This window comes from Etheostoma spectabile, chromosome 16 (assembly GCF_008692095.1).
Source record: "Etheostoma spectabile isolate EspeVRDwgs_2016 chromosome 16, UIUC_Espe_1.0, whole genome shotgun sequence".
NCBI classification, from domain to species: domain Eukaryota; kingdom Metazoa; phylum Chordata; class Actinopteri; order Perciformes; family Percidae; genus Etheostoma; species Etheostoma spectabile.
The window spans coordinates 17,035,372-17,053,396 of record NC_045748.1 but is presented as its reverse complement, the minus strand read 5'-3'; the positions used below and the strand labels follow the sequence as shown (position 1 = coordinate 17,053,396).

Sequence of the window (18,025 nt, the reverse complement as noted above, 5' to 3'; positions counted from 1 at the left end):
AAAATGAACGGAAATGAACGGGGAGGGGCAAATTATTTTTTGAGTGAGCCATGGATAACAAATATGATGATCGTCAATTTAAAAGATAATTTTTCAACTGAAGAAAGTCTCAGTTAGCGTAGGTTTGGCATATGACCACTTAGTTTTGTGTGAAACCTCTCAATGACCTACATACTTTACACAACTATCCCCGGTACGGTACACACAGACATTGCAGCTTCAGCGAGACGTCATCCATGCAACTTTGAAGTGTGTAGTCTTTCTTATTACTTATTTTCACAGTATTATACTATAACAGTTTAACAGTAAATTCCTACTTTCTTGACTTGCAAAATTATCTATTAAACTGATGAACATCATATGTGTATTTCATGGCTCAATTCAAATGAGGTCTTTCCCCTTTAACTACCGTTCATATTTTTTCCAAGTTAAGGTCCCATGGCGGTCCACAGGAAGGGGAGGGACTTCACCTCTCTATTGGATCAGAGTACTGTCACTTGGCTGCCTGTTCTGCCCAGACCTTGTCACATGATCATGATAACTATCCTAAACTTTGATACCATGGAACAAGCACTTTATTTTTTAATTAACAGACTGAGCCTTTAGTATAGAAATTGTGTATTATTCGCCTATATTTAAATGAAAACACATTAAATAAAGAATGTGAGGTTTTATTTAACATAAATACATTGTGTTTTTCTATTCTATCCAATCTTTCCTATATTTCTAAGCAGATTTTCTATGGTGTATTCTAAGAAAATGTCAAGCAGATTTTTCACGTCTTCACATTTACATAATTTGCACTCATTCCAAAACATCTCATTTGTATGGCCTTGTGAGCCATGCTCACCATTGTAAAGTCCAAGTTAAGGATGTGGACCTCTGCTTGGTCCTCTCTGATGAAGCTGGTCCAACAGCCAATTAGACTCTCCTTCATGTATACCCATGGGTTGTCACTAACCTTCTTTGGATCGCACGTCTGACTTGAGGCTGAAAGAAATCAAATACAAATAGTTATGCAATGACAGCAGCATATAATGAAGTTCCAATAAATAATCTCTTGCCTCCAACATTAATACGCTAATTCCTGCAGTATCTAGTCTTGCGTGTCAAATGCCATGTAGTGCGAGATTAGTGCTCTATCCACAACAATCCTGTCATATTTGAACTTGCACAGCACACAAATGAACAGCACATAAATAAAGACTTATTTAAAAAGATAGATGAACCCAGCAATGTTATGGATTCCTTGTCTGAAAGGGGCTAAATTTGTTATTTGTCATTCTGAAAGCTCTTCCCTGGTCTCAGAGTATGGATGTTAAATGTGAGGGTAGGACTACATTGTTTAAAAACCAATCTGCCGGTTCACGTTTATCAAACGTGTCAGGATACCAGGCTGCAGTCATTCATCAAGCCTGCTCACTCTGCTCTCTGCTGTGAGCCTGCTGTTTAACCTGGGGATCCGTGTCTCTGGAGGCTGAATTAATCAAGCCGAGGCTGTGCGGTCATGGATGAGGTTGGGTATAAATGCCTGGTGTTTGACCTGAGCTATGCGGGTGTGTGTTCTATTGTGTGAGATTAAAGTGAGAAAGCACACGCACACGCTTACTCTAACCTGTCTGAAGACAGACTATTACTATATGGAGCTGCAGTGTTTTTATCTGGCTACGTTAGTTAGCACGCATTAGCTTGGAGGGCTAACTTGGCTTGTTTACTTTATTACGTGAACATCTTTGTCACCCTGAACATCCTGCCGAACCCCATTCAAAAATCTAGCAGTTCAATAAAGCGTTGCTTAATACACTATAATGAAAAAAAGAAACAAATAATCAAAACACATTTTTTGTGTTGAACAGCCAAATCCAATTCAACTAATATTTGGAGTCAGACACAGCCCTACTACATACTGCATTTGTTGGTAAAATGCTCTGTAAAACTTGTAAATTGATTTATTTTGCAGTAGGTTAGGCCTGGCTAAGCTAGTTTCCAGTTTTAAATGTAAAGGGGGATTTAAACTACTGTGACCTTACCAGCTCTTTGCATTGTGGGACACAGTAGGAGAGGTTGACTGGTCCAATGCATACTGGAGATTTTTTTCAAATCAGTACCCAATTTAGGTATTTTTGGCATATTGAAGATTTAACTTTTGTTTGCCAACCGCATGCTACTTGTCACATTTTAGCCAAGTATGTTCCGTTAGTAAAGGGTGGTTTATGAAAACAGCATAGTCTCTACTCTGGATTTTCTTCTCAGGACAAAGCCTTATAGACACCCACCTGGAGTGGGCTCTCATGGGATCAGTCTACTCAGTCCTGAGCCTAAGCAATAGGATAAGCATATCTACAGTAAGATAAATATAAGCAATATACACTTAAGTATCCACTATGCAAGCCTCAATCACCCCCCAAAACAGCTGGTGCTGAAGGATATAAGCGAGAAAGACTTATATCAAAACTAATTTAGTAAGCAAATGATGCATGACATACCGCTCCACTGACTTTTATGATGTATTTGGTCTGTTTACCCAGCAGGCCACAATCCCTCAGAGAGGAGACGTGGAGTAAAACAAGTGAGGTGAGAAAGAAAAAGGAATCGCAAAGGGTTAAAAGGAAATGGCAAAGTTTGGCCAACAGGATGTGCCTTATTTAGAAGTAGCACTAATCAAAGACCCTGGTTGAAGCAAAGTCATTACTAGCGGTGGAAGAGAATAATGGACAGAGATAGAAGTTGATAAATGCAATGAGAAACAACAAGAGGGAGTTCAAAAATGTTCCATTATCAGCTCTTTCTCCTGTTTTTGTTGTCCCTCCAATGAAATTAGGTTGGTATTATGGACTCTTTTGTCATTTGTTCAATTCATTCATTTGTTCATAACATCTCTCGATATGACTGATGTGAAAAGAGCTCTGATGAGAAATTATTTTAGATTTGATCACAGTAATGTCATTTTTAGAATTAGCTTTTCACACATAATACCCAAGATGCTTATTATTGTTGAACATTTTGGAAGTTTTAAATTTGTATTGTTTGTGTCCCAACCAAATCTTATTTTTTCCCCCTTTTCTTGGGGAATAATACTGCCTTTTAATAGTACTTTACAATCAAATCAAGACACTTTTGTCACTAATCAGGGGACTGAGGGGGGCTGTATCATTCCTGGAACAATTTCCTCACAGTTTCTTAATCTGCTCATCTTTGGACTGCAGCTTTTCTAGCAAACCAAGATGGAGAGCCATCAATGGTCCCTTGCCATCACTTTTTTCTTCCCTCACCCTAGAGGTCAAGGCTGGTTTCCTGTTATTCTGGCCTTCTGTTTTAATGTCTGTTGCTCAACATCCACATCCATAAAGTTATTTCTCTCTTGTTCGGCTGTGACAGAGTCAACAGCCCATGACTGTCGCCCGAGAGGTCTTAGTATAAATCATACAGACTGCGTAAGACTCAGTGTGTGTGTGTGTGTGTGTGTGTGTGAGAGAGTGTGAGTGTGAGTGTGAGTGTGAGTGTGTTTCACTGGTCTCCGTTTTACAAGTCACCATAGGATATGAAGAACATTCATTTTGCCCTCTTGACCCCGGAAATGCCAATGGCCTCACTAAGCGGTTTGCTGGTAAATGAGGTATAGAAGAGTCATTCCATTCCCTGTCCTCTTCATCTACTCACATCAGTCCCCTCCATTTCCCATTCCATGAGAAGACATGTTTATGGATGTTGATTTCCATTTAGATGTTAGGTATGAGGGGGAGATGTGAGTAGAAAACATTAGGGAACATTAGGGAGGACAGAAAATTGGCTCAATTCATTAAAAGCGCTTATAATCAGATTTGAGCTTAAGTTTGCTTTAATTCTTAATGCAAATTCCATTAATGGGGAACAATGAATTTGTATGCCTGAGTAGATTACTGTCACATTAACAAAACTACATGGCCACAGTACCAGACTTAACAGACACCTTCATTTAACTGGAAACATATTACACATATCATAGAAAACTGATTGAATGCTTATATAAATTAGAACAGCGAGTGTGCAGCCAAAATTGATGATGGCCAATTTGATGTTAGTGCAGCAGCTTTTGGAGAAAGCACATTTTGGTGGACTGTGCCAGAATCTGGGAGCAATGAGTAACTTACACTAGGATGCACTTAAAATTACCCTCAGAATTGTCCTGGTTGTCTGCAGCACCCTGGAGCCCCAACTAACAAGAAGAACAAAAACACTCCCATCTGGTAACTTCACATGTCCAGGGTCTGTCTGCTCTTTCTTGCCTAAGCTCCAAAGCATTCCAGAAAAAAAAGAGACTAGCAGACTAATTCACCAAATCACATACATCTGTTTTCCATGTATTCAATTGTGCATAGTACCATTGAGACAGCACTACTACTGTGACCATTTTAGGGCATCTCCGGATCATCTTGATATTAACTTTTTCCATCAGTCTATTGACTGACTTCGTTAAGTTTAGTTGCTGCGTTGCATCAGATTGCGGTATGTTTTTGGTTTCAGTTGTACTTTTATCAGCTTTAAATTTAACTTAGCTGTAGGAAGGCCACTTCAAGTTAACTTTGTGCTTTATACACATATTTTATCATGCTAACATTAATAAACCCTAATGAAGTTTCACTGTCCACATAATTAGGCAGAGCTCACCAAAGCTGAACTGAAGCTGGTGGCTGTGACTGGGCATTACTGGAGACTTTGAGGCGATTTAATAGTCCTAAACTGTACTTCTTTCTTCTCAGAAGTGTTTTAACACAAACACATAGTAACTTATGTTGTACACAACTCTGCCAGTACGCAGAACATCTCTAAAAACAATCTCTCTAAAATCATCTCTTTCAAAAGATCGTGAAACATGACAACTCACTGACTCACTCAAATATTCTAGGTAGTGTATGTGTATGCAAAAAAAGATAACGTACATTCAAAGTTCGGTGGACCACATGACAATTACATGGCATCAAAGACAAATGACAATTCTCTAGGAAATATATTGTCATAATTTGGGCGCTCATTAAGGCATTAGAAAGGTCAAAAAGGCATTGAAGGTTATGTGAGCAGTGCACTCAACGCTCAAGCCCACAAGCATTACATAATGTTACAGCCTATAATTCAACTTTAGGGTAACATTCACTACATTGTTACACACCATGTTAACATTATAGTGAGAAAGAAAATCTGTTCAGACCCATCCAACCAAACTGGAGTTGTCTCTTATGGTGAGTGGAGAGATAGTGGTCTGCAAGCCGAAAACCTAGAGAGGCTGAGAAAGGAGTGATGATAGTACACCTTTAGCGAGGAGGTGAAATTCTTGTTGCTCCACTCACTTACATGACCACTAATTCACCATACAAGTGACTTAGTAATTAAGAAGTCAAATCACATGTCATGGAAATGGCACACTGTTGCTCTTGACAGTCCATAACTGGACAAAAAGCAGAAGCATGTAGAGATAATTATTTTTTTCACTGTTACTGTATCAGACTGAATAGACTCTCACTTCTTGTTTTAAACATATTCTGAGCAAGCATATCATTGGTCAGCAGAAATAAAAATGACTAACTGGTTATAGGGGTACCAATAACAGGAGGGAAGATTGGAAACCGGCCAAAACAAAGTCTTTGAAAAAGTAAATTTCTCCAAAAACAAAACGATTGGATGGATTCAGATAAATGTTGAATCAACAGATTTTTTGCTGAGATGGTTTGCTGTGATTTCCTGAGGTTGTGTTTTGAAGATTTTTTTTTAATGAAATGGAAATGGGGGTCGTTGACATTAGTGAAACTGCCGGTGCTGTCGCTGTTAGCTGGCCACATCTGCCAGTAAATTAAGAATCTGCCCTTCTGTAACACTGTTGCCTTAACTTTGAGCATCCAACATTACAGAATACTGACAGGCAGTTGCGAGGCTTTGAATTTCACAATCTTATCACACCTTAACTAAAAAACAATATAGATTCACGAAATTGAGTACCTTTGGATAGAGGGAGCCCCACGGTACGGTAGTCAATCTCACTGTTGGTAACGTGACAGAGCACTGAAATCAACGGGAGCGGGCAGGAACGGGAAGATTTGCAATGTATTTTGTTTTAGAAAAAAAATAATAATAATCTCATAAAAATGCAACTACACAGTGTTGTTATTTAATCATAGAGACAAGGGGAAGTTAAGGCTATAGGTCTATGTGTGCTGTTAACTCAGCTCCAAAATGCAGTAATAGATCGTTATCTTTGGTTGGTCTGAATTCCTGTCAGGTCTACACGGCAAAACTCAAACTTATGAGTTCTTGCTACACCACCCTGGGGAAACTAAGTTGCGTGTAGCTTAATACTAGTTAGTTAGTAGTCAGATGAGTTGAGTCCATTCATGACGAGGTTGGAATAAGATGTGGAAAAAGGTGCACAAACAATGCAGGATACTATTTTAAAAAAAAATCAGCAACAGAGCAGCCAACGGATAGAAGGTAAGATAGTAATCCAATCTCTCTCCAGACTCAAACACATTAGGAAAAAAAAAACAAAAACAATGCTATGGGGGGTCAACAGAGTCTGATAACTTGCTCAGACAACATAAACGGGAGGGATTTGGTAGTCTTTCTCTTGGGATTTTGCGGGACAGGCAATTTTTTTGGGGGGGGTAGTCATGTAATCGGGACATGCGGGGAGTATTTTGTTGGGCTCGGGATGGGATGAGAGCGGCAATTGATTCCCGTGTCACCCTCTACCTTTGGCCCAATAACAAGCTGCCTCTTCACTCAATTTGGGCAGGCAGATTTGATGTCATGCCCTCTTTCCTCATTGTAAGTCACTGTGGAATAGAGCTTCAGCTAGAGTTTACCTGCAAAAGACATACTTTCAGAACTTGAAGCATGGCTGCATTTGAAAGATTGAGGGGGAGGGGGATGGAGGGGAAACCCTGAAACGCAGACAACTATAAGACCAACTGTCTCCCTTGGTCCCTCGGGTAGAGGGAACTGTTTGTGTCCAGAGAGAGCGAGAGAGAGAGCGAGAGAGCGAGAGACAGCGTTTCCGCAACAGCAGATTGAGGCCTGACCATCCACAGGAAGGTAAACAAGCCCTTATCAGTGCTCTGCAGGGGCCTGCACTGTCCCCTGGCCTCTCACCCCTGCATTTTACACACTCCATACAAAATACAAGCTTCCTGTCCATCTCACCTCCCTCTCCCAAGTCCTGGAATTCTATCCAAAAAATCTGCTGATTGGTCTGGTCATTTTTATGGCCTAAGACTTTTTGTGTGTGTCTGTGTGCCAAGTCCTGTGTCCAATGTTTGCTGCGGACAGCCTGTCTTCACACTAGCTCTGTTTACACCTCTGGGAGCCATTCGTCCTACCACAAGTCCTATAGTGGCGTATGAAAGGATGAAAGTTCTAAGACTCATTTCCTCCGTTGTTCACACACTAACTTTATGCCTGAAAATCAGAAATTCACTATAAATTACATGCAGATAAATGTTGTCGTATGGATTGTGTTTCTTTATAAGCAAGCAGCAGCTGCAGGCATGAAAAATAAGCCATCATTTTTATGTTGATGCTCATATATCCTTTCAGGTGAACAGTTATAGTCCAGACATCATCAGTTACTGGGTATTGTCCGTATTTTCCATTCAGTCATACAGCTAGTTTTTCCTTCCCAATACACTGAAAAAGCACTAGCAAAACACAATTAATCTTCTGAGTGTTAATTGGTGGATAGACAGACTAATTTAGCAAGTTTCATGCTAACTGCGTGCAACCAAAGCATACTGAAGCTTTAGTGATTCATTGCACAGTGGTTGCTCCCAATCATTCAAGATTGATGTAGCTTTGCCCAACATGTGCTTCGTGAAGAACCAACAGAGATTAGCTTGTCTTTCTTGACTGATTTTTTGCCAGTAAATATTAATGCTTTCCATTACGAGGGTGGCATAGTAATGAAGACTGTTATTTATTAAACCTATTAAAAGTGAGAATTCAAAAAGTACAATCCATGAAGTGTAAACGAAAGAAAAAGGAAGACAAACCTCAAAAAATGCATTATGCAAGATCAGGATTTTTTGATGCTGTTAAAAAGTTTGTTGACATCAGTAAAAAAGAAAAAGCATATTTTCTTTCATGATCAGTTGAGAAACACCCAATGGTATTGTTCTCTGTAGTTCAAAGACTGCAACCGTATGCATCAAGATATCTTTAAATTAATGTGGGCCTTTGAGAACATTAAGGTTGGTGAATTATCTCAGAGATCTGAGACAGCTTCGGGTTTACGATTTCATTTTCACTATTTAACTAATGGAAGTGTCTGGACTGGGAGAGTTGTTTGACAAGTGTAACTTTGTTACCTTCAGCCTCTGTGAGAAGATTATTGAGTATCCAGAGTTTGACTGCTGGATTTGTTGTAGTTACAGTACATGAGCAGATTAAAGTAATCTGTCAGATGTCTCAAGGCTTTTCCTTGAGTCATATTCTGCTTTCTAACATATCATAGAAATAAGAGCAAATGAAAAATACAGTGTCCAAAGCCAGAGAGGGTTACACACACACACACCTGAATGAAGGAATCAGGAAAACTACCCACCCAGCGCTTGAATCAAGAGGTTCTGCCAGTATATGTGTGTGTATATATATATATATATATATATATATATATATATATATATATATACATACATACATATATATATATACATACATACATATATATACACACACACTCTAAATATATACTAAAGTAAAAAGTACTAAAATTCCATTAACATTCTCTAAAACGCTTCATTTGTTACAATTTCCTTTAGACCAAGAGAAAAGTTCAAAGCAAAAGCTCTTTGTTAATGCAAAAACATTACATGAAGCATCTGAGCTGGCATTCTAGCTGAGAATATTTTGTTTGTAGCTATTCTGCCAGGGACAGATTAAGGGACCAATTCTGCCCGATAATAGTACCCTCATTAATTAAAGTGAATAAAGATTTTAGTAAATTAAGACCTATGATGTAAAATGCCAGGGATAGGAAGCCCTCCCTACTTTGATCACGTTTGACTTAAAGTCATAAAGGGAGTCACCTGACCTACCAGGAGTTTTTCCCTCCAAATTCTTTCCAGGTACATTTCATGCGTTTGTGCAGACCCCGGGGTTGACCATGGGCAGACAGACGTAGAGATAAGAGTACATAATGCTATGCCTTATCTGCGCAGACAGCAGGCATGTTGATGTGAGCCTAAGTGGTCGCCATGCTGACGAGGCGTTTATCTCGCCCACTACTAATGAGCCATTCAGCGCTCATGCAACTGCATAATGAACAGCATTGGGCCATGGGGCGCAAGACCCTGTAGTCACACAGTGACAATGTTGAGGAGAAATTCAGACAAGATGCAGCAAAAACCATAATGATCTATAATGATGAGCATTACAGCTTTGTAACCTCTTCATCCTTAGTAAACTCTCAATGCTGGAGTGCTATTTATAATAACAGGGACCCAGTTATGTAAGATAAAAGTAAAGACCATTCACGGTTTACAGCATAAAGGCTTATCGAGTTCAGCTTTTACAGCTGTTGTCCCCAACAGATCTGTATTTGTGTTTTCTGCATGAGGGCACTGTTTGGCCCAATTTATAGAAACCAGAGTTCTCTCACGCCAAGAACAGTCTAACATGTGTTTCTGGTAATAGAAAGTGAAAAGCATAACAAAAAAAACAAAAAAGAGCTGCTAAATGTGCTGCAGATTAGCCAGAGTCCTTCAGAGTAATAATATATTTTTTTTAATAATAATAATAATAAGTGTAGTATGATAATAAAGTTTGAGATCGCAGGATTCACCTTTTCTCTGTTATTCAAAATTAATACTGATACATTTCCCAGATGTATAATCAAAAACAGAAAGAGAATATCAAACACTGAAACAAATTCACCTGTATCATATGTTGTGCATAAAGTAACTTAAAACAGACTTGCATTCCATAACATTTCATTTTTTTTTTTTTTTCCTTTTGGGAATCCCACAATACTACAACCACAAGAAGCATATTGATGAACAGTCAAGTGTTAGCCGGTGAAAATCATGTTGGAACAAACAGAAGAGAGGAACATAGCATTAGTGAGGCTCTCTGCATTCTGTTTTCAAACAGAGGAAAAGCAAGGCAGTCAAAAATGGATTGTTATTTGGGAGGGGCATCGCATGGAAGGAGATTGAAATCGGTCTGAGGCCGCGACAAGTGGTCGCGTCTCCCTGCCACCCAGTCTGACTGCAGGCTGAGCTGGCTCACTACAGTAAAACAGGGGATGTGGACTGTTTTGACTCTCAATGCCATTTTTAACATAACTTTTTTTGTTTTTTTTCCATTGCTTTCAGCTTATTCTACTACAACATGCCGTCCGAGAAACCTTTGTCATCTCTTTCCATTTCTTCTTTTTTTCCTTTTTAAATCCCTGACACACCATTTCTATCTCTTCACCCCCACCTTCTCTTTTGTCTAATTACTTATTTTCACAACTTATCACATAACTGGGTCTCCATATCTCCCAGACGTTATCTCTGTCTTGTCCTTTTTCCTATCTCTGCGTTTTCTAATCCCCTATTTACTTCGCTTTCCCCACATCTTTCCCCTCAACCACTTATCTGCTATTTGACAGTCACATAAATTTGACCCTTCCCCCCACTCCCTTACTGTCTCCATGAATCAGTCTTTATGAATTATGTTATCTCTGTTTGTCTGTCTGTCTGGCTCTCTTTGCCTCTTTATGCTTCATTTTCAGACGGCCTCGCTAATCACTTTTGTGCTTTTCCTTCAGCCCGTGGAGGGAGACTCTGGGGTAGGCAGAAAGGCAGCAGGAGTTCTGGCAGTTAAGTCATGATGCCTGTCTCCCACTGGGAAAATTGTTGCAGAAAGGGGCATATTCAACACAACTTCCCTGCCAGGAAACGCCAGGCATCCAGTGGTTAAAATTAATACAAAGACTTCAGTCAGACGCATAGATAAATGATTGTGTCCAACTGCTACAGCCTTCTTAAGTGGTAGCGGTTATTGTGCTTGCGATTATAAAAGTGGCTTGGAGATTTAAAAGAAAAAGAAAAAAAAAGAAAATGAATACCTCCTTTTCAACCAACCTTCATGTAATAAGCAGCTAAGCAGACAGAAATCAGAGAACTTCCATTTCTTGATGTCCTTTAAAAAGGCCAATCAGCCTTGCAATGCCAGCAAGGAAAAATACACACTGTATATGCTAAGATTCTAGGATTTAAAACCCCACTCCACTGACTTTACACATGAAGATCAGTTTGTTTGTTGTTGGTTTTTCTTTTTTTTTCCCTTTTTTTTTTGGGGGGGGGGGGGGGGGGGGGTATTAAATAGCCTGTGAAAGAAGTTGTGTATCTAATGTGTCAGCTTGGATTTAGAGTCACCATTTAACCCAGAGAGCTGTTACAAACTGAGGGTGTGGGAACTGGCATTACCAGGCAGAGGAGGTCTGGTAAAAGACAGTTTCTCTGCTCTTCAACAGATATGTAAAAAATATATTTCGAAGGAAATTCTGCACATTGCCATGTCTGAGGCAGATGTTATCACATCCATGAAGAAAGGTGCAATGTTAAATACATTTGTTAAATACCTCTCAACACAGTTACAAAAGCTACTGCCTAGAATCAGTGCACATACAGACTGAAATAAACAAGATTTTAAAAAAAGAAGAAAAAAAAAAAAGAGTAACATTGAAACAAAAAATGAAAACAGGCAATACAGTTAGAAGCCTGGGAGAAAGGTACTTCTGTCATGTTTTATTAAAAAGAAAGGACTCAGCTGATCAAACAGAGGGAGAATTAATTCCACCATTGCAAAGGCTGGATGATCTTTGCACAAACAAATACCCCAGTTCAATAACTAAAAGGATTTAGATGAATCGTAGCACCATAGGAGCTCGGCGATAAACCCGTAGGCTGGACCATGTAAGGCCTTAAAAACAAACAGCAACATTTTAAACACAATTAACCTCACAGGGAGGCAGTGTAGGGAAACCGTTGTGATGCTTTCCCTTTTTTTGGAGCCTGACAGGAGCCTGTCCAGAGATTATGGATGAGCTTGAGACAAGAAAGAGAGGCCTGTCTGATCCCAGCATATAGGGAATTTTAATATTCAAGGCATAAGGTGAAATAAAGGATGATCTTTTCTAGGTTTGAAAGAGATGGGCAAAGAATGATTTTATAAATAATCCGGAGCTGACAGAAACAGGATCATGTATTAAATTCCACAGTAAACTAAGAGCTATGTCTGGCTTCTTTTGCCTGTGGTTTAGATATGCAGACATAAAATGAGTGTCGGAACTTAAGAATCTGGTAGGCTTAATTACATAATCACAGTTTTACTCCGATATCGCTGGAGAAGGCTGTGAACCAGCCGGTAATTTCCATTAACTGTAAAGTCCTTTAAATTCTGCAAAATTTGTCAGATAGTTTGGAAGATATTTTTTCTAGGGCTGCAACAGTATTGATATTTCCATCAGTTGGCATTGGAGCAACTCAACAAGGTTACCAAGTGGGAAAAATAATTGTCTTTAGCCATGGACGTATTATATCACTGACAAACTACTGCCAAGAAATGGGTTGGTGGTAAAACTGCACCAATGCATCCACTAATCAGCCAGTATTCATATTGAACATGCCTTTAAAAAAATAAATAAATGCATGACAACAAAACAAAGTTAGGTTCACTAAGTAAGAATTTACTTTCCAGTTTCAGGAAATGAAGTGGATAAATGAGCTAACAAGTCTCAGTCTTAAGTTAGGTTTATGGTTGCCGCGGTGTTCCCAGCACGAGGTGTGTAAGCCATACAATGAGGTCAGCACACGTGTCTTTTCCAACCCAAAGGCTCCGCAAGTTGTCGCAACGCTTGGTCATGCACTTCTAAATTTTTGTAAAACGGCGATCGCTTTTGGTTTAACATGGTCAGCTGGGTAGACCGGTAGAGCACGTTCACCTCTACAAATATTGATTCTTAATGTACAGACCACAGGGAGTCACACAGCTTTAAATATGTGGTCAGAGAGAGACACCAAATTGTGAAAAGAAGAAGCATTTTGCTGGAGAGTGTGGAAAAACGTAACACATCGCTTTGTCAAAACAAAAAAGGCTTCATGGAAAGAGAGTTCTTACAGTGTTAGAAGCAGACAGTAGTTTGACTAGAGATGAAAAACAGTGATGTTAATGATTAGAGTAGATAATGGTAACGTTTCGCAGTGCGTCAGTTTTTATCACGGATGTGTTTACTACTGTTGCCAGGCAACCTGCTTTCTTTTGCTTCCACTCTGTGCTTCTTTACCACTTCTGGCTTGTTCACAGATTATTTTGTTTGTACGGCCTCTAGTGTTTCGGAGAATACAGCAACAAACAATGTTTTGAGCATAAACGTCTCCGTGCATGATCTTAGCAAGTGTACGCAAGTATAGCCAAAGCATTGGACATCTTCCTCTGGCTTTACTGGGTCACTTAGCAAGGTTTTGTATTTAAACCGGATACTATTAAACAAACAGACCTCAAATCCCAGTAGATATATGTGTGCCGTTTGATTTTGAAGCACCTTACTCAGTCTGAGAAAGTGCAAATTTGATTTACTATGGAGTGTACTCTTGGCCTTAGTGAGTCACACCTGATGTTTGTGCTTCATCTGATCAACAACAACAGAGTACTAAGCCCAGGAGACAATGTCAGAGAAAATGACAAATTAATATGACAAAACTGGACTATATAATGAAAAATAAACAATGCCTGAGATAGAGGAACTTGTACGTGTCACACCGATGTTTTAATTATCTTCAACATTCAGTGCACAGGGTCAGAGTACCCTGTGAACTGAGAACAGTGTTGCAGCTCCCTCTGAGTCTTCTAATGCTGCTGTAGCCCAAAAAAGTTAAAGGAAAGAAGAAAATCCTTAGAACCTCTTGCAAGAAAGAAATAAAATTATAGCAAATTTAGGACTGTCACAGAGGCAATTAAGGCTGAGCTAAAACGCTCCTTGCAGATTCCTCCAGCAGACAGTGAGAATCATCCCCTGCAGTGGAAGTTACATGAGGTCACCTCTCCACAGGTCTGCCAGTTGGCCAAAAAATACTTCTGTATCCCTGCCACCAGCACCCATGCTGAGAGGGTGTTTAGCACTTGTGACAATGTTGTGATTTGTCATACAGTAGGTCAGCTGTGAAGGCAGATTCAGCAAACAGGCTTGTTTTTCTGGCACATACTCTTACCAGTGATGTACTGTATGCTTGCCATGGCCAATTTGCCTTATTTAAATAGCAAGTTGAAAATGCCAAATTAATATTCTGGTGCAGCTTTATGACAGAGTGTGTAAAAGGTTGTTTGGCACTCAAGTACATCATTGAAAAATGAATGCGGACAACCCTACTTAGTTGACCGATAAAACTATGTTACATAACAGCAGGACACATTATGCTTTATTTGCAGGTATTTAGAGTCTGGGGAAAATTCTATTATATCAGCTATTAAAAGGCTGCTTGTAACACAGAGTGTATATAGTTTTTACCTAGTTGTGGTACACAATGTGGTACTCTCAGATAGTGGCGCAGTTCATCTAAAACTATAAAGTATAACTTTAGTAAGAATGAAAAGATTAGTTGATCTCCAAAAGATTTAAAACTACATATTCTTACTGGGAAAAAAAATGTTTAACTAAAATTGCCTGACGTCATGCAATTTGGATTATTTATTTATTTATTTATTTATTTATTTTTTTTTATTTGGTCAGTAGATTTGGAACATTATATTGAAGACATTTCCACAAAAACGGAATAACAATTTAAAAAAAAAACAGGTATTAAATATTAATTAATTAGTTGGATTATTATTGAAATTCATGTGTGGCCATCCCAAAAGCCAGATTACTGCAGGGAAGTGAGACCCAAATACCCCGAAGCAGCAATGCAGAGCACTGGTAAGAGTGTGAGGCTGGATAATGGCCTGAGGGAACAGGGAAGGTTTCAGATCCCTTTGCCACCTTGTAGGGATTACATGTTTGAATTTGATATGGGCAGCCACAGGCAACCAGAGGAGGGAGTGCTAGAGGGGGCCAACAAATCTATAAAGCGCCCTACATGATATTTTATTTCCTGGACTGTCCTTGAATGAAATATTCTTATCACTAAAATCTCAACAAATAACCAAACAAATGCATCCCAAAATGACTCATTGGTTCAATTGTTTCAATACCATTTTGAGTTGTATAGATTTTTAATTTATCTCTTGTTTCATCGTATTGATCTCTGTACTCTATTAAACTATTGCATAATGTATAATCTCTGAGTTGTTGTAAGGATAAATCATCCTTCAAGCCAAAAAAAAACAAAAACAAAAATATTTTGCACATAACCTCTCTACTGACTGGTTGTTTAATCCTGATTAGCATGCAAGAAAAAACACCACATAATACTTTATTAAATTATGTCAGAACACAAGACGAGATTAATATCTACCTTTGAACTTCAGGTTGACAGACATGTGCTAATGAGGCTTAAAAGCCACTAAATCCATTGACATAGGGACGATTGTAGAAGGTTTTACACTTTTCAGTAAAGCATGTTTGAGCATTAAACCCAGTAACATAAGATCTAAATGCTGAAAACAGTGAATATCAGCTGGTACACTTACCAGAGGCTGCAACAGTGATGCACAGAAGAAGGGCAAACCACGTCACCTGACCCTCCATCTCCGTTAAGTTTATGTTTGAGTTTGTGTTGGTAGAAGCTGAGAAGAGGAGTCTGGGATGTGAAGAGGCAGAGATTGAAGTGTCCTTGTCTAGCGGAAGAGCAGGAATGACTGTGGCAGCGGAGGTGCAGACAATTCCAATCTTTAAAGCTTGAAAGGTCAGGAAAGAAAAACACTGGGAATCAATGGGGAGATGCGATTGTTGATAAGGATCTGCCAATCTCATGCACTCTCATACAATGGTAAAACAAAAAGGTAGTATATCAGATCTATCTCCTGTTATCCAAGACTGTGTCATTGAAAAGGTTACATGCACGTGGTCATAAGTATTGATGACTGAACATAAATAATAACTATAAGCAATTTGATTAAATTCCAGCATCATCCTTGAGAAAGGCCATTGGTCATTTCTACTCACAACCTATTCAACACTGACAGTGGATGCAATGTTGATTAAATGCCTTAAATTCCTTCAGTAGGATGACAGGATTTTCCTCTTGAGACAATCCCATAATATTTCTGGCCGCCTTCCTGTTGCACAATGAGGGTCTGAACCCAAGGGTTATCTAGTGGTCACTAACTTTTGATCGACTGTTTCAGGAAGCACTATGGCTTCGCTTTCTTTAAATAATATCACAATGCCGAGATCAGATAAGAAGGAGACTGCTCTTGTTATATGATTCATATAGAGGGAAAGGAAGAACCTGTGTAAACTGTTTACGCACTTCCAAAGGAAAACAGTCACGTTAGTTTCCTGCACTTCTTACGGCAAGAGAAAAAAAAAAAAGTCTTTTACTCGCAAGATAATTAAAAGCGTACTTTACAAATAAATAAAATAGGCTTGGGGAAACACAAGTAAGTAAGTAACTCCACTAATGAACTAATTAATGATGGAATTAATGAGGCAAAATAGTGATGTGAAAAGTAGATCCCTTTCATACTTCACAACGTTAATATTTAGCAATCTCTACCTTTATTTGACATTAGCATCGGCTATTCGTTTGGAAACAGACTTAACAGGGACTGCTCGAGGGTTAAAGAAGAACATGGCTAAATTGACTTCCAAATCTCTAGGCTGTCAAGGAAATCACGTAGACCACACATCCCTGCGAAAGTGAAAACAAAGTTATGAATTACAAAACTTACTTTTTATGTAGTGTGATTTTCTTTCGAAGTCGGCTCAATTTTATAATCCACAGGAGAGGACGCGTCGCCTTCAGCGATGTAACAACGTCAGGACTTTCCAAACTTTGTGTGCTGCCTGGGCGGTGCACATTTACTTTAATACCCCCGCCCACCGGATTTGTTCTTTTCTTTTCCAGGCAAGTTCTGCCCCTGTCATAGAATTGTCTTGTCTGGTCAACACAGAGTCGAGGGCTGTGCAATTAACCGAAATGTAATCGTGATTGTGATTTTGGCTCCCAATGATCGCAAAAAATAGAATCGAGAATCGAGAAAAAACAATAATTTAGCTCATTACGTTTTGCAAGTAACACCAAATTTTCTTTTGTGTTCTGAAGGAAAGTTCATACAGGAAAAGTATTAAGGCAAATTTCATAGTAGGCGCCTATGAGTTTGGATTTTTTAAGGAACTTTTTCCACTGTTTTTTAAGTTCAATTATTGCAACATCTTTCCAGAAGTCAACGAGTAATCGTGCTAAATGATCGTGATTTCCATATTGATCAAAAATCGTGATTATGTTTTTTCCCATAATCGAGTGGCCCTAACAGTGTCTATTAAAATAAAAGTAGATCTCAGCTCAGTTATTGTATCGTGATTTTATAGCACATCGTTTCACGTTATATTTAATAATAGGTCCTTTTACTCTTTAGCTACAGTATTTTTGTTAAATATGGTAGGAAAGTCTTACTATGATTTGTCTATGACAGCTTTACGTTATAGGAAACGTTATCTGCTTCGACCTACGGGTCTCACTGTATTTACTTTGAGCTCACAGACAGTAGCCTAGGCCTATGTGTTGTGAAGAGGCTACAACCTGCCCAACTGGAAGATTTTTTTGTTAATGTCTCATATGATATTATGTATCAATTGGCCTATTAAAACAAGTATTTTGGTCTTTCTTATTGGTTAATAATTAGTTTATCCTTATGAAACTTAACATTCCTTGTTTTGGAGGAATAGCATATATCATACATCCCACCACTAGTACTTTGTGAGGAATAGACTGGAACAAAGAGTAGACACAACATCCTTTCTGTACTGAACAGACTCAGAGGAGTCATCACCCCGTCAAATCAACTCTCCACACAAAGTCTATTGGCTGAACAGAGAAGTAGTAGAAAATGAAGAAAAAAAAAATCCAATTCA

At 38.8% G+C, this 18,025-nt stretch overlaps 1 protein-coding gene and 1 long non-coding RNA gene across 4 annotated transcripts in view; one reads left to right on the top strand and one right to left on the bottom strand.

Moving 5' to 3' along the window:
• The window catches only part of eng (endoglin), a 41,679-nt gene extending 24,733 nt beyond the window's left edge, over positions 1-16,946 (bottom strand). For 2 of the 3 annotated variants that reach the window (XM_032539956.1, XM_032539959.1), the window contains exons 1-3: positions 16,843-16,946; positions 15,640-15,846; positions 851-990 (exon numbers count right to left, since the gene is read on the bottom strand). In XM_032539956.1, coding sequence (XP_032395847.1) covers positions 851-990; positions 15,640-15,697 — 198 coding nt within the window. In that variant the 5' untranslated portion in view covers positions 15,698-15,846; positions 16,843-16,946. Of the gene's footprint in view, positions 1-850; positions 991-15,639; positions 15,847-16,114; positions 16,139-16,842 lie in introns of those variants that run through there. The other variant, XM_032539958.1, reaches the window with a different exon arrangement.
• Positions 6,007-17,409, top strand: LOC116704458 (uncharacterized). Its single transcript, XR_004335681.1, has 3 exons — positions 6,007-6,017; positions 6,768-6,774; positions 17,286-17,409. It is a non-coding gene; the product is annotated as an uncharacterized LOC116704458 (long non-coding RNA).
• Positions 17,410-18,025: the final 616 nt, after the last annotated feature.